Here is a 14,485-nt window from a genome sequence, read left to right on the forward strand (position 1 = left end):
AGCTCTTTGGTTATGACCTGTCTGCAAGAAAATCAAAACCCACTGTCATGCCATAAACAGCAGGGTTAAACAGCAAGGCTAATCAAGTGGAAGTATTTCTCTCCTACACACTCAGGCTTATAAAATAAACCACAGCACAATACAAGTAAAAAGGCAGCGTTATTTTTTTAGTAAACACACTTGCAAAGTATTGACTTTTAATCTTAAGAAAATTAAAGTACTTGCGCTTGTCTACTGGTGCTAAAGAAATTGCACTGAAATGATTTAGTAAACTTAAATATGGGAAACAACCTAAATATTAAATATGCAAAAACATAAAATAAAAGGTATTTATAGTTATAGCATCCTATTTTTCCCTAAGGACTTGCATTTGTTTCTGGAAAATCTTTGACAAGATTCTATTGAGTTAAACTGCTTTGAAAACATAACTGGATGCTTTTCATTCTTTACATTTTCTATTATGTATTTATTTTACTAATTAATTTAGCCCTACAAAAGGATGCCTATTGAAGGCTGGAGGCAGACAAACAGTTGTAAACAAAATAACTCCACACGCATCCCTACTTCCTGTAATCCATTTGAAATTGCTGGTGATACTTAAATAAACACAGCCTATTTGTTCTGCATCCTTCAATAGAAGTCATGGTTAGAGGCAAGAATTCCATCTGTATCTGATGGCTATGGCTCCTGTTTTATCGGTACAGACCAAGGCTGAAGGGAAAGGATTAAAAAATATCTAATACGTGAGAATTTTTGCATAGCATTAGTGCAGTAAGCTGGTTTTTGGTACAGGAAGCGTGACCTGACATCCCCACTGACCTGCACTCAAGGAGTGAATGAACAGTGAGTAAGCTGCAGCAATGGTGATAGTATCCTGCAAACTTCTCATTAGCCCACCTTCAGCAGGAATATTAATCAACATCCTGTAAAAGGCTGAAAAAGTGATTGAAGACTTTCTCAAACGCTGATTATTTTAAAAGACCCCTCTCAGATACTTCGATCCAGATCGTGCCAACTTCCTAGTCCACATACAGCAACCACAGCAGCAATAGTTTCTAGCTGAAAGATGGAAAAAAAACCTGGCTGGTGCATGTGTACAGTGAGAACCTGGTCCTGCAGTGCTTGTGCAAACAGCTCCACCAATGTGGATGGAAATTTAAACATCAAACCCTAAATCAATATAATCACGTTCCACTGGAGAACTGCAGCTCTCAAAGCAAGCTATGAACAAGCTATTATTCTTTCCAAGCAAAGCTACAAAACTAAAGAAAATAAGTAAAAGCTTGGCACACAGGGAAAAAAAATAAATAGAAAAAAAATCAGGAAGTCTTAAACCAACCCTCAGCTGCAGAAAAGGTTCCTGGCTGCTGCCCAGCTCCAGTCAGGGAAGTGCTGAGCTATGATTAACTAAGTCACCTCTTCAGGCAACGGGTACTAAAATCTGTGTACAAACAGTGCTAATCCACCTTCTTTGGGAACACTCCTCTTCTTTCAGATGTTTGTGAAGTGCTCAGGCTGTGGTGGAGCTAAACTGATCAAAATCAAACCAATCTCTTTTAAAGAAGGGTTGTTTTGCTTTGATTTGGTTGACTTTGGTTGTTGTTGTTGTGTTTGAGCTTGCTTTTTACTCCCAGTAAATTTCCAGAGTTTGGCTGTTGAAATAATGGATGAAGATGGAGTATTGTTAATGTTGCTTTTAATGCATTTTATCTTGAAAACAAAAAAAACAACCAATGACAAAATGAAACAAACCAACCAACCCACCCATGGATCAGGTTTTATTTCAATAAATCACTTACAATAAATCCCCAGAAAGCCTTTTCCCTGCTGCTCTTAGAATTTCACTGAATGACAGAATGGTGGGTCTTGGAAGAGACCTCTGAAGATCACCTAGACCAAATCCTGGCTAAAGCTCCATCACTTAGAGCATACCACCAATGATCACATCCTGGCAGGTTTTGAATGCCTCCAGAGATGCAGATTCCACCACCCCTCCAAGCTGCCTGCTCCAAAGTTCTGCCACTCTTGAAATGGAGATGTTTTTTCCCCAGTCTTGCAGTTTGTGTCTAGTGTCCCTTGTCCTGTCACTGGGCACTGCTGAGAAGAGTCTGAATCCATCCTTACATCCATCCTTCAGATATTTATAAGCATTAATGAGATTCTTTCAGTCTCCTCTTCTACAGACTAGAGGTCTCAGCCTCTCCTCGTAAGGTACGTGTTCCCTCACGCTCTTAGTGGCTCCCTCCTGGACTCAGTATTTGTCACTCTACAGACATCCATCCTGCTTTAAATTCTTGTAGCTGAACAAAAAGCTTTTCAGGGGGAGAAAAATCACAGAATCACAGAATGTTAGGGGTTGGAAGGGACCTCGAGAGATCTTCTAGCCCAACTCCCCTGTCAGAGCAGACCACCTTGTAAAGTCCAGCCAACACAAACAAAAGTAAACACAAGTGCTATCAAGTCTTTCACTCGCTCGACCTCGCCTAGGTGTTATTTTTGGAGGTACAGGAAGGAGGCAATAAACCAGGCGGGGAGAGGAGCGTCCTCTTCAGTAGTTAGCAATTTATTCCCCGACGCCTGTAACGTTATTTGCGTGAATTACTGCGGTACACACCCCCGTGCTCACCGAGGCCTCGCCGCCCGGCCCCGGGCCGCCTCCCTCACCTCACGCCGCGGCCGGGCGGGGCCTGTCCGTGACGCGACGCGGGGAGGGGCCGCACAAACAAGCTGGCGCCGGGCGCCGCCTGCGTCTCGTCCAGGCGGGCGAGGAGCGGGTGAGAGGCGGGCGGCAGCGGGCGCTCGCTCGCTTGCTTCCCGCTCCCCGCACACCGCCGCCGGGAGCGCTTCCCCCGGCTCCGCTGCCGCGGGCGCCCATGGAACAGCGGGGCGGGCGCTGCCCCACGGCTCCGCGTCCCGGCGGTGAGTGCTGCGAGGTGCGGAGGTGCTTCGGGTGCCGGCAGGGAAGCGGTGGGTGCTGCTCGCAGGAAGTTTGGGGTGGAAGCCGGTGCCGGTGCACTGCCACCCGCCTCACCAGGGGTACAGGGGTGCTGGCACCCGGTGCTGCCGCCCGCCTCCGCGCCAGGCACCTGCTGCCAGCAGGTAGGAGCCCCTCATCTGCGGGAGGCGAGCGGCGTTGCGGGGCTGAGCAGCGTGTCCGGCTGCCCGGGACAGACCTGTCATAGGGGACTGACCTGTCATAGGGGACAGACCTGGCACGGCCCCGGCAGGGACACGGGGCAGTGACCTCGCACCCGCTTCGCTCTCCGAGTCGGACTCTCGGAGGCATCTCTGTCGGGAGATAAAAGAAGGGAGAAGGGGGAAAGAAGCGGTCGGCAGCACCTGCACTGTAGGTGTGTTCAGGTTTGTCCTCTGGGCACTTTGCCTCCTTGTTTCCCGTGTGGCTAAATACAAGGGGATGCAACGCCAGTGGAAGGGGGTGGCAGAGCTCAGGGCTCCCGCCTGCCAGCGGAGCAACTTGCAAAAGCTCCGCTGAGCATCCCTGGTCCGTTCCCACGCTGGGCGCTGGAGCCGGCTGGACGCAGCGTGCGGAGCTGGAGCCTGGCAAGCGGCGCAGAGCTAGAGGGCAGAGCGATCTGGAGGCTGGCAGAAGAGCGCAAACCCTAACTCGAGCTTGCTTCTGTTTTGAAGGACTGGCTCCTTAGAACAGTACAGGAAAGCTTGGTTTCTGCCTCTCTCAGAGTGTTTTCCATGAATTACAGTGTAAGAGGTTCAAATATTTAGGGGGCAAAAAGGTGCCAAGAGGGAGGAATGGCAGACCTCAGCTGGAAGAGTTCTGCTTTGGACTTGTCTGCCAGCCATTGGAAAGATCAGGAAAGAGCACAGGCAGGTGGACTGGGAATTGAAAAATAAAAGTCTCTTTCCTCTCTGTGTTAGGCTGGGGGCTTACCCTGTGCTGAGATTGTACCTCTCTGGGTGCTGGGGAGGGAAATATTCATCTGGGAAGTTGTATGAATACCAGGCTTGAATGGCATGGGTATGGAGTGTCTGCAGGCATCATCCTTCTGGCACGAGACACCCATTCACTGCCAACTCCCACTGAGAGCCTCTGCAGTATACATGGCAAACGGATCATTTAGGAGAACAGGTTCAATTCAGTGTATGTTGTCTGGCTATCAAACTTACTATGTAAATATATATATTTATAATAACTATTATGATTTCCACCTGCCAGCATTTCTTGCACTCTTGAACAAGTGCATTTCCCGTATTGCTCAGACATGAGCACCTATCAGTAAGAGCATAGTTACTGACATCAGCTTTAGCTATCTCCTGCATATCCACCCTTTTAGTATCCACCCTGTTTTGTTTTAGTTTTGGTGTGTTGTTTTTTTTTCCTTTTTGGAAAGCTGAAGGAATGCCTCCAGCAGGTCAGCAGCAAGATTATGCATCTGAAGCAAAGAGAGCTGCTGCAATGGAGAGGCACTAATTTGACAGAGCAAATTCTGACCCCAGCATTGCCACATTCTAGTCCATGTTCCCTGTTTGTCAGGGTACTACTTCAGTTATTCTGAATAGCCATATGCTTCCACAGACATCACATAAGAAACAAGTGGGTGGAAAACAGTTTTCCAATTCATATGTATTCCAATATAAATGCATGTATGGATGCATATAACTCTTCTGCTTTTCATTAGAGGAAACCAGAAATGTTTTTAATAGCCTGACTAGCATGGGATCTCCCCCTGCCCTCTTCTATAATGCTGCTCAGAGCCAAGAAGCTGTCAGACCAAAAATATGTCAAGCTGGTAGATTTTCATGAAAAGTTTTGACAATTAGAAAAAAGAAAACTGAGAGTATGCCTGGGTAGTCCAAAATGGAAGATCCTGCTGGGTCACCTCACTTCTTACTCTAGAGCATAAGGGTTCCCTCCAGGTCACCATGTAGTGCTTCACTTAGTAAATTGATTGGTTTAGCTAAGTCTAATACAGTGATGACCTCACCAGTGTGCACTCTGCTCCAGTATTATACTGAGGGCAGGAGACTAGAAGACACAAATCAGCTTGGAATATGAACCAAAAGATTATTTGGAGGTCTGGGGGTTTTGTTTCTTTGATTTTTGTTGTTTTAAATATCTTACTAGTATTTGAATTGGGGCCCACAGCTACACAGAGTGGTAAGGAATTGCTTGGCAGAGGAAAGAAGAATGAGGCTGCTTCATCTGCTGTGTTCTCTGTTTCAATACATCTAGTTAAGGTGAGCCTTTGTACAGAAAGGGAGCAAGACAGGACAAAGCCATCCTTTCACACAGGTTGTTTTCTTGGGGACAGCTTAGATGAATTAGGAAGCAACTCTATTAACTGTGCAATAGATTTCTGCTTCTTAATTAGAATGTGACCCATTTTACTTGGGGTGGGATGTAATTCCTGGATTTTTAGCTGAACATTTGGGTTTATGGGAGGATAGAGAAGACAGTGACACGGTGTGTCCTTTCTCTTCTGGGGAAAAAAGAAAGAGTTTTGACAGGTACTAAAAGATTGCTAGAAGGTGGTAGGGAGATTCCATAGTAGCATTCAGTACAAAAATTTCTGTACATCCTGAGCTTTTCAAGTTTATTTTTATTCTACTTTAATGTCCCATTTTATTTTTACCTGCATGAGGTCCTCTGAAATCTAGGGTATTCTCTCTTCTAAAAATTTTTATGATCTCATGGCATGAAAGATGGCAATGCTCCCTTCTGACCTTAAGAAAAAAAGGGGCATGTTATATATAACTACAGCCCATTATAAATTTGCTGCTTTATTGCTCACACTGGAGCTGAACTGCTTCTTTAAAAGTCATGAACTGGTGACCTAGCTAATTTGTATAAACTGTATTTATCACAGCATGTGCAGAAGCATAGCAGGTTTCAGCCAAAAATACTTCCTACCAAGTCAGCCTTCCTCAGCTTGTTAAGTTTACCTAAACACAATTGGGAGACTTTTTAGAGTATGTTTCTGAAGTCTTAAGATGATATACTGTCTATCAGCTCCAACAGCACTGCAATTACGATTGGATTTCTTAACATGCTAACTATAAAACTTAAAGCCAGGGTTTAATATCTATTGGTTGGGCAGCATTTTTTTAATCTAATTAAGGAAATGTACCCAGACAATATCATTTAGGCACTGTAATACAAATTCATACAGCTACTTATCTTTTTACCTCCCCTTTTAATGCACAGATGACTTTTATATATATATCATGAGGTGATCAATAGTTTATACCCTTAGAGAATTATGGCTTCAGTAGTATGTAGTTCTATTTAATTTGATACATTTTCTCTGTAGCACTCACTAAAGCAGGCAATCACTTGTAGTTGATTACTGGAAACTAGAATTTAAGCATTCCATTGGCACATGTTGTCAAAAACTTTTGTTAAAATATGATTTAAAAAAAAAGGGGGGGGGGGAGGGTAGGAAGGGGGGGGAGAATTTCCTCATGAAAAGGGCATTGTGAGACAGTTTAATAGAGGAAAAAAAAACCCAAAATGCAGAATACATTTCCAAGGAAAAAATTTTCATCAACTAGGTCAGATATTTAACAGCAACAACAAAAATTGTTCCTTTTCCTGCTCTTGACTCTGCCTTAAGTGCTAGCTGTACTAGAGAGTTTCACACTAACTGGGTACAAAGTGTCACTCAAAGGAGCTCATATAAACAACTAAGGAGTGTATCCTATGGCAGGCACAATCTGTTCTTGGAGGATGGGAACACACACTGTTCATATCAATGAGTTCTTGAAGAGTTACAAGTATGCTACATTGATCTCGTTCAGTTTTATTAAGCACATCACGGAATACAAGTGCTCAGATCACAGACTTTTCATCCCTTTAGAAAGTTGTTTGTGGAGTTGGTTAGCTCAGGTATGAGATTTTATATATATATACATATATTAATCTTTTTTTAACTGTAATACGAGGCCAGCATAGTGGGTTTGTGGGTTGCATTGTGATTGTGCATGAGCCAGCAGTGTTAGTCTTATACTTTGCAGTACTGACTGCCCAAATAGGTGCAAAGGAAGTTACAGTCCACAAACACTCCTGAGGTACTATCACATCTGCAAAGATAAATGTACCTGAGGAAAGCAGAATGCCTCCCTCAGATTTTCAGCTCTAATCTCCCTCTAGAGTCGGACTTTAGCAACTGATCTGTGGTTCTCATTCAGGCCAGACTGTTTTTTGAGATGTCTCAGAAAAGATCTCTCCAGTTAAGTGCTTCAGTTCTCCAAGGAGAGAAAGTGAGGACCCCTGAAGCTTAACCAGATTATCCTCAATCCCTCGAGAATCATAAAAACACAGCTTCTCTTTAATGAAGTCACCTGCACATTAATGGGAAAGATGTGGTCTTCCCTCTCCCTGTCACTGTCCTGGCAGTAATTTTTCCATTAGCTCTGCTAAACCTCTCAATGTGTTTCTGAGGGATTTTTTTGTGAAGTATCCCCCAGTCAGCTTTGCCAGCAGACTCTACCTGATGCTTGCTGACTGCCCTGCAGACACTCCTTATGTTCCCTACTACCTACTTTGACAGCTGACTCAGAAGTTCTTATGAAAGTTCAGATCTAAATCCAGCTCTATCCCACCGTCAGCAAAAATGAAGTCATCAGTCCATGCAAAAGCTGCCTTATTTTGTTAATGACAATTAAACTAACAATTATATAATCTAGGGAGCTCAGGACTTGACACTGAGTGAAGATAAACATACCAAAGCATTAAAATAATGGGGTAAGAGACAGTCAGAAGTTGTAAAACAGTGACATGTTTCAAAGAGCGCTGTGATGTGCTCAAAACCCTATGAAACAGCATTTGTGGCCCTCATGCTGCATTCACTGAGCAAGGCTTCCACTTATTTCCAAGTTTCTATTACTTTGGCAGAGATTTTTCTTGTGAAAGCTGATTTGATTGGCACTGTCCATGTTAAATCTTGTTGAATAAATGGGATAACACATTTTCCTAATTAATTGGAGAAAGCTGAAGAAAAGATTAAGCAAAGGCAATCAGACTTTTTGAAAAGTCTTGGTGTAATCTTCAAAGCACCATTTAACATAAACTGTGTTTCTTTTACCAACCTGCTCATTTATTTGTAGCAAATACAATAGTAATGACTGTCAGTTGAATTTTTGTACTAATCTGGAATACAAAGCCATTGAGTGAAGTCATGTATGCTCTGCATGACTTGCGGAGGCATTGAAGAGAATTCTTAAGGCACAAAAGTAATTTGGCAGAGTGGCTGCTATAAACTCTTCAGTGAATGCTTATTATTGTTGAAACAGGTTTTCAGACTCAGGAATTGCAAAGCTATGGAATACACATTTGTATCATTACAGTTCTATCCACCAAACTGCAGATCTGCCTAAAGTGTTAAAGAGGACATAAGAAAGCTGAATGACAACCAGTTTATATGCTGGTTTATTCCTGGACACCGCTTTGCCCACACAACATATGTTTTGTGCTGAATTTAGAAGCACACTCATGTCTATTGTGTTGTCTTAGTCTAACACAACAACAACAAAATTATCCAGATATCAAACCTGTACAGCTTGAGAGAAACAAGAGAATGGTAATAAAAGGCAAGCAGAACACCAGTGTATCTAGGTAGTTTGATGGGCATAATTGCCAATATGGTTCATTGGGTGTGTGTGAAGCCAGTAAATGCTACAGATAGCGCAGCAGTGTTCTGCAGCGCAAGAACACCTGACACACACCTGAACAAATAGTTGGGGAGGAGCAATGAAATTCTCTATCTGAAACAGTAGATACTCCCATGATATTCTGAGATCTTAGGTTGCAACAGAAGGTAGTTGGTTTTGTTTACTTAGGAACAGCAATCAAAATATGAGTTAAGAATGGGAAGAGACTGAGGAAGAGCAACACTAAGGCTCAAAAAGTTAAATTAGAGGACCTCGGTACTATACCTGTAATATGCCACAAGTCTGTTTGGAAAGGGCAATGCCAGCCAAAACAAGAGTAGAGCTAAAGTGAAGGGACCTTGCTGTGTCTTTCATTTCCTCTAAATATGCTCATGCTGCACAGCCACAGGAAGGCTTGGATAAAAAAAAGTTAGCAACTGAGTAATATGCAAAGTGTAAATCAAAACCAAGCAGTCCCAATGAACTGGCATGTATAGCTCCTTTTAAAATACACAACAAATCCCAGCAGTGTGGTGTTGCTAGTGTTTGAGACCAGCAGCTAGAAGTTAATCTTGCCAGAGACAGCCTGTTGCAGAATGGGGCAATGAGCGCAGCGTAATTCAGTCTAACTGCTAAGAAAGAGAGTTCCTACCATTGGCTTTAACCTAATTCCTTGCAACAACAGTTCAACCTGTTCCTCACTGGAATCCTATTATGCTTTTCCAGTAAGGTGTTAAGACAACTCCTCAGGCTAACTATTTCTGGAGCTTGTGATTCTTAAAATATACTGTGAAGTAAGTAGCTCTTCCTTTAATCTGTGACCTTAAAATTCAGCAAGAGTTGATATCTTGTTACTCTTACGTACTGAGCTGCCCATCAGTCCCTGATCCAGTCTGGCTGGTGCTATACCATTTTCTCCCATTGCTGCTGGATATGGTGACAGAAGAGATCAGTGGGGACATCCACTATGAATTTACCTATATTGAATTGTCTGTCACCCAATGACACCCCATCACTCAGTTTGGAGCTAATAGTTAAGATTATTTCTTGTTAAAACTAAAGTAGATTAAGCTTCAAAAGATTAACAGGAATGGTAAGGACAGGGAGAGAGAAAATTAGTGACAACAGCCAAACTGGAGCTCTTTCACCCAGATAAAACTTCACAGTCACCAAAACGGAAGAACAATAAATTCTACTGCAAAGTTGCCTCACATCAGATGTCACAGGACAGCCCCGAGCATGACCTTCTATCTAAGGCAAGGTCTGTCCATGGGCTCAAAGCCTGTCAGGCATACAGGGAAGCACACACTGACTTCACATTTATCATGACAGTTTCCTCCCAACCTTGATTTCTGCTTCCTAACACTATCGCTGCCTTCTAGCACTTTAAAAGTGATTAAAAAAAATAGGAAAGCATAAAAGTAATCATCAGTAGCAAACATCAGGAAGCAGAACTGTACCATTCAGGATGGAGTCATGACCTCTGTAACTGCAAAGCTATCAAATAGAACTTTCTAGATCATTTAGAAACACATCATTAGTCCTTGTCACACTGGGGCTTAGCTTATTGTGGAAAAGTCAGTAGTTTCTTTTTAGGTGCTCTGGAGACTTTCCAAAACCTAGACTTGCATTTCCTTAGGTTGCTCATATGTAATTTCATATTTGAGCCCTTGTTAGCCAGTACAGTACACACTGTTCCAAGCTTACATTCATAATTACAGTAGCCTTCTAAAGCACAGCGCTCAGGTGTTCTGCCATCATGGCTTCCCCTTCTAAAGGGAGTTAGACAATACCAAAAATCATACTTAAACCCCAGCCCTCCACTGAGATTATAAAGTCTTTAGAAGGCACCTTAATATAAGGAGCTTTTATACACAGCCTACATGACAACCTAACAGCTATGCCATGTGTGAGTCCATTAAGATTTCACTTCAGACACTGCATTAAAAACATCCTGACCTTTAGATGGAGTTCAGTGGTGCTGTTTAGTAGTCTTCTGGTAAAGTGTAAAGTTAGTTTGCATCACAGCAACTTGCTGGCTAACTCCAAATGACCTTCACAAGTGTCCATTTTGTATTTTCTTTCCTGAGTATCATGACTGGAACCATTGCTCTTTCAGCATATTGTTGATGCAGCAATGCTGTAGTTTGTGGTTTCATCACCATACCTTTCTGCAGGGCCAGAGCATGTACTGCCTGACTCAATGCTTCGAAATTCTAAGCACAAAGTAAATGTTAACTTCATTTTAAAATGATAAAAAAACCTCAACTATTTCTTGATCTGCTACTCACTCAGAGCTCTTCCTAACTTATTCCTAGGAATCCCAGTTGGGACTTCTACCTTCCCACAGTTGGGCAACTCTATCTGAATTGCATCAGCCTCTTTCACAGGAGGCTTTACTTCAAAGGTTGCTGTCATATGGTCCTTTAGGAGGCTGTAACTCCCACAAGATCCTCTGCTTTTAGGAATGCTCTTTTGGTCCAGTCCATACCTTTTCCTTTTTATGTCTTGTTTCTAAGATAAGCCTGCCCTTGAAGATAAAAAACCCACTTAATTCTCTTGTGATTGTGGCTCAACTCCAATAAAATCACATTTTAAAAAATAATAAAACCACAACACTGGATGAATCTTGGGTGCAACAGAAAGCTTCAGATGATTGGAAATCATTTTCTCATGGCATCATTGTATGTGCCTGTCTGTTATGGAATTTAATGATACCAAATGATCTATGAGCCTAGAGTTGGGAAAGCTAAAGAAATTTGTTCAGTTGTGAAAAGCAAAAGATTCTTGCAGTGTGGCTTTAGCAGTGGCAAGTCCTAAGTATGAAATAACATGCTGCTTTTTCTTTTCCCTCTTTCAGCAAAGTTTCTCTTTGAGAAATACACATCCACTCAGCAAAACAAAAGCAACTTTTAAAGGTTGTTCTCGGTGGAAATCACTCTATGCCCCATTACCTGCTTGAGTGAAACCAGACTAAGAACTTCTGTCATGGCAGCTTTTCTGCTGGGAGCTGTGTTGCTTATTGTTCAACCTCAGATAGTGCCTTCCAGACCGGCTATAAATTCGAAGGCTGAGACGACTTCTCAGCCTGTTCAGAGAGAGCTTTTAAAGAAAACTTCTCCAAAAAATGACTTCAAGGAAAACATTCATTCTAATGGATCATGCCAGCAGCTGCCACAGACTATCATCATTGGAGTGAGAAAAGGTGGAACAAGAGCTTTGTTAGAGATGTTGAGTCTCCATCCAGATATTGCGGCAGCAGAAAGTGAAGTTCACTTCTTTGACTGGGAAGATCATTACAGAAATGGATTGCAGTGGTATATTAATCAAATGCCGTTCTCTTATCCCCATCAGATCACCGTGGAAAAAACTCCAGCGTATTTCACATCACCTAAAGTGCCTGAAAGACTTTATAACATGAACCAATCAATGAGACTACTCCTCATTTTAAGAGACCCGAGCGAGAGAGTACTATCAGATTACACCCAAGTGTTCTACAATCACATGCAGAAGCACAAGCCCTACCCATCCATTGAACAATTCCTGATTAAAGATGGTGAACTCAATGTGGACTACAAGGCAATAAACAGAAGCTTGTACTACATTCACATGCAAAACTGGCTGAAGTATTTTCCTCTTGATCACATCCACATTGTAGACGGGGATAAACTAATCAAAGACCCCTTCCCAGAAATAGAGAAGGTAGAGAGGTTTTTGAAGTTGTCGCCGCAGATAAACGCCTCAAACTTTTATTTCAATAAGACTAAAGGCTTCTACTGCCTACGGGACAGTGGCAGAGAGCGCTGTTTGCACGAGTCGAAAGGACGAGCACACCCGCGGGTAGACACCTGGTTACTCCAGAAACTGCACGAATATTTCCACGAGCCCAACAAGAAGTTTTTTGAGCTCGTGGGCAGAACATTTGACTGGCACTAGCGGGGAGACTCAGAACCTTCGTTCCGGTGTACAGTTAGAAATTTTACAAAAGGGCATTTAAGCTATAATTTATTTGTAAAGAAAAAGACAAACAGAACCAAACCCATAAATACTTCTGTACAGTATTAGAGTCACAATTGCCATATATACTAGTTATATTTTTCTACTTGTTAAATTTGAAAGCATTTTGTATTGTTTTTCATGGTTGTTAACATTGTGGATGACGTGTCTATATGAAAAGAGACTAAATTATTTCACTGCAGAAGAGGCTGTCTTGAGAATGCATTGTCTTTTTAATGAGTGAAAATTCATTTCAGCAGAGCCCTTCAGAATTATTTGAATACTTTGGCCTTCCTGTACTGTTTTGGATTTTGCTCCTCTCTAATTGCTAATGATTATTCTAAGCTATACATTTCCCCCCTCCCCCCCTTTTTTTTCTCTTGCTTTAAAATGAGGTTTAATCATTTCTTTTTCACTTGAAAATACTGTTATAGTTAGCACATTGTTCCATCCCACACTACAAAAGTTATTTCCTGGTAACGTGGTGGTACTTATACATGTTGGGACATGCTCACCCAAAGGACAATGGAAATCTGTGTGGAATATGGCACATTAATTGCTGTAGTTACCTTCATATTTGCTGTTACAACAAGTGCTCCTCAAATTCTTTGGCAGTACAGCGCAGGTTTCACGGCAGATTTTTAAAGATTCTGTGGGGAGCAACTCATAAAATCCAGCTAGGTGCAGAAATATGGTCAACCTGGAAACTTCCTACAGTCTTTGAATGTATATATGCTTCATAAAGGAGGAGGGTTGAGAGAAGAATTTAAGCAATATAGGCTCATTTTCAAGGTTGCTTACGACTGTTCCTACATTTTATGGCACATTTATGCTTTGCCATCACTGAAAACGAGCACTTGCATCAGAAAAATTAGTTGGTCTGCATTCCAATTAGCAACAACTTCAATCATATAAATATTATCACACTTGTACCCCATCTAATGCCGTTTCCTATGAACTGAGCAGATGCTTCATGCAACTGAAAATTGCCCATGGACTGCTACTCATTTAATCTCCTTCCAAGAACCATGATGCCAAGTCTTGATTAGACATGTGTTGTGGGATTAACCCCAGGTCCAGGAACTTTTATGGTCTTCCATCTGCTAAAAATGGAAGTTAGATATTAGTATGTTGGTAACAGTTACAGCTCTCCTTGTCTGCAGTAGTTATGATGTCTTATTAGCCATCAGTTTCTGGAGGTAAGAGTTTATCCTGTCGCCACACAAGGCTTACTATGGTACTTTCATTGTGAGCTCCTACTTTTATTTTACAATCTTAAGTTTAGCTGTTAAATGGGCAGTGGGCAGCACCCTGTAAAACTGAATTTGTAACTGATTGTTACAGTCCTTTATAAAATTTAAATGTAGATTCCTTTTTTTTTTCTGGTGAGATGGTGCAAACTTGGGCACTACCACAAGGGTCCAGCTGGATGCAAATCTCCTGTATTATGCTGTTTGCATGAAAATTTTCAGATGCTGTCCCTCTCTCTCCTACTCCTTGTGTACCTGCCCAAGCTGTATTCAGCCTCAGAGAGGTTGGTGGTGTTTTATAAAGCAGACCTTTGACAAAAGCCTACAATGAAATGGTATTGTACTCAATAAAATATTTTCCGAATTGCATCTTTCCTTTCTCTTTTCTTCGTCAGTTTCTAGTTTCCAAGACCAGAATTTAGGATTGAACTCCAGTTTAGATTCCAGTGTTACTTAAGAATTGAGCTGTAGCCTATTGAGTTGATTGGAAAACATTCGTTACTGGGTTGTGCCTGCAGAGTCCCTTGCTGACCAAGAATATACAACAAAGAGGTAAAGTTGCTGGTGGCAATAATGTCAAGTCTTGCATGAGGCAGATGCCAAACCCAACAGGA

General features: G+C 42.1%; 1 protein-coding gene across 5 annotated transcripts; it reads left to right on the forward strand.

Moving 5' to 3' along the window:
* The first annotated feature begins 2,756 nt into the window (after positions 1-2,756).
* Positions 2,757-14,240, forward strand: HS3ST1 (heparan sulfate-glucosamine 3-sulfotransferase 1). 5 transcript variants are annotated; one of them, XM_068149469.1, is made up of 2 exons: positions 2,757-2,967; positions 11,486-14,240. In XM_068149469.1, the coding sequence occupies exon 2, from the start codon at positions 11,614-11,616 to the stop codon at positions 12,559-12,561; it is 948 nt and encodes a 315-aa protein (XP_068005570.1). In that variant the 5' UTR covers positions 2,757-2,967; positions 11,486-11,613; the 3' UTR covers positions 12,562-14,240. The 5 variants fall into 5 exon arrangements, with proteins under 5 accessions (XP_068005570.1, XP_068005572.1, XP_068005569.1 ...); XM_068149471.1 differs by having other exon boundaries at positions 2,757-2,933; XM_068149468.1 differs by having other exon boundaries at positions 2,757-2,919.
* Positions 14,241-14,485: the final 245 nt, after the last annotated feature.

Source organism: Melanerpes formicivorus, unplaced genomic scaffold (assembly GCF_026170545.1).
Source record: "Melanerpes formicivorus ecotype bairdi unplaced genomic scaffold, bMelFor1.0.p_v2 SCAF_18, whole genome shotgun sequence".
Taxonomy (NCBI): domain Eukaryota; kingdom Metazoa; phylum Chordata; class Aves; order Piciformes; family Picidae; genus Melanerpes; species Melanerpes formicivorus.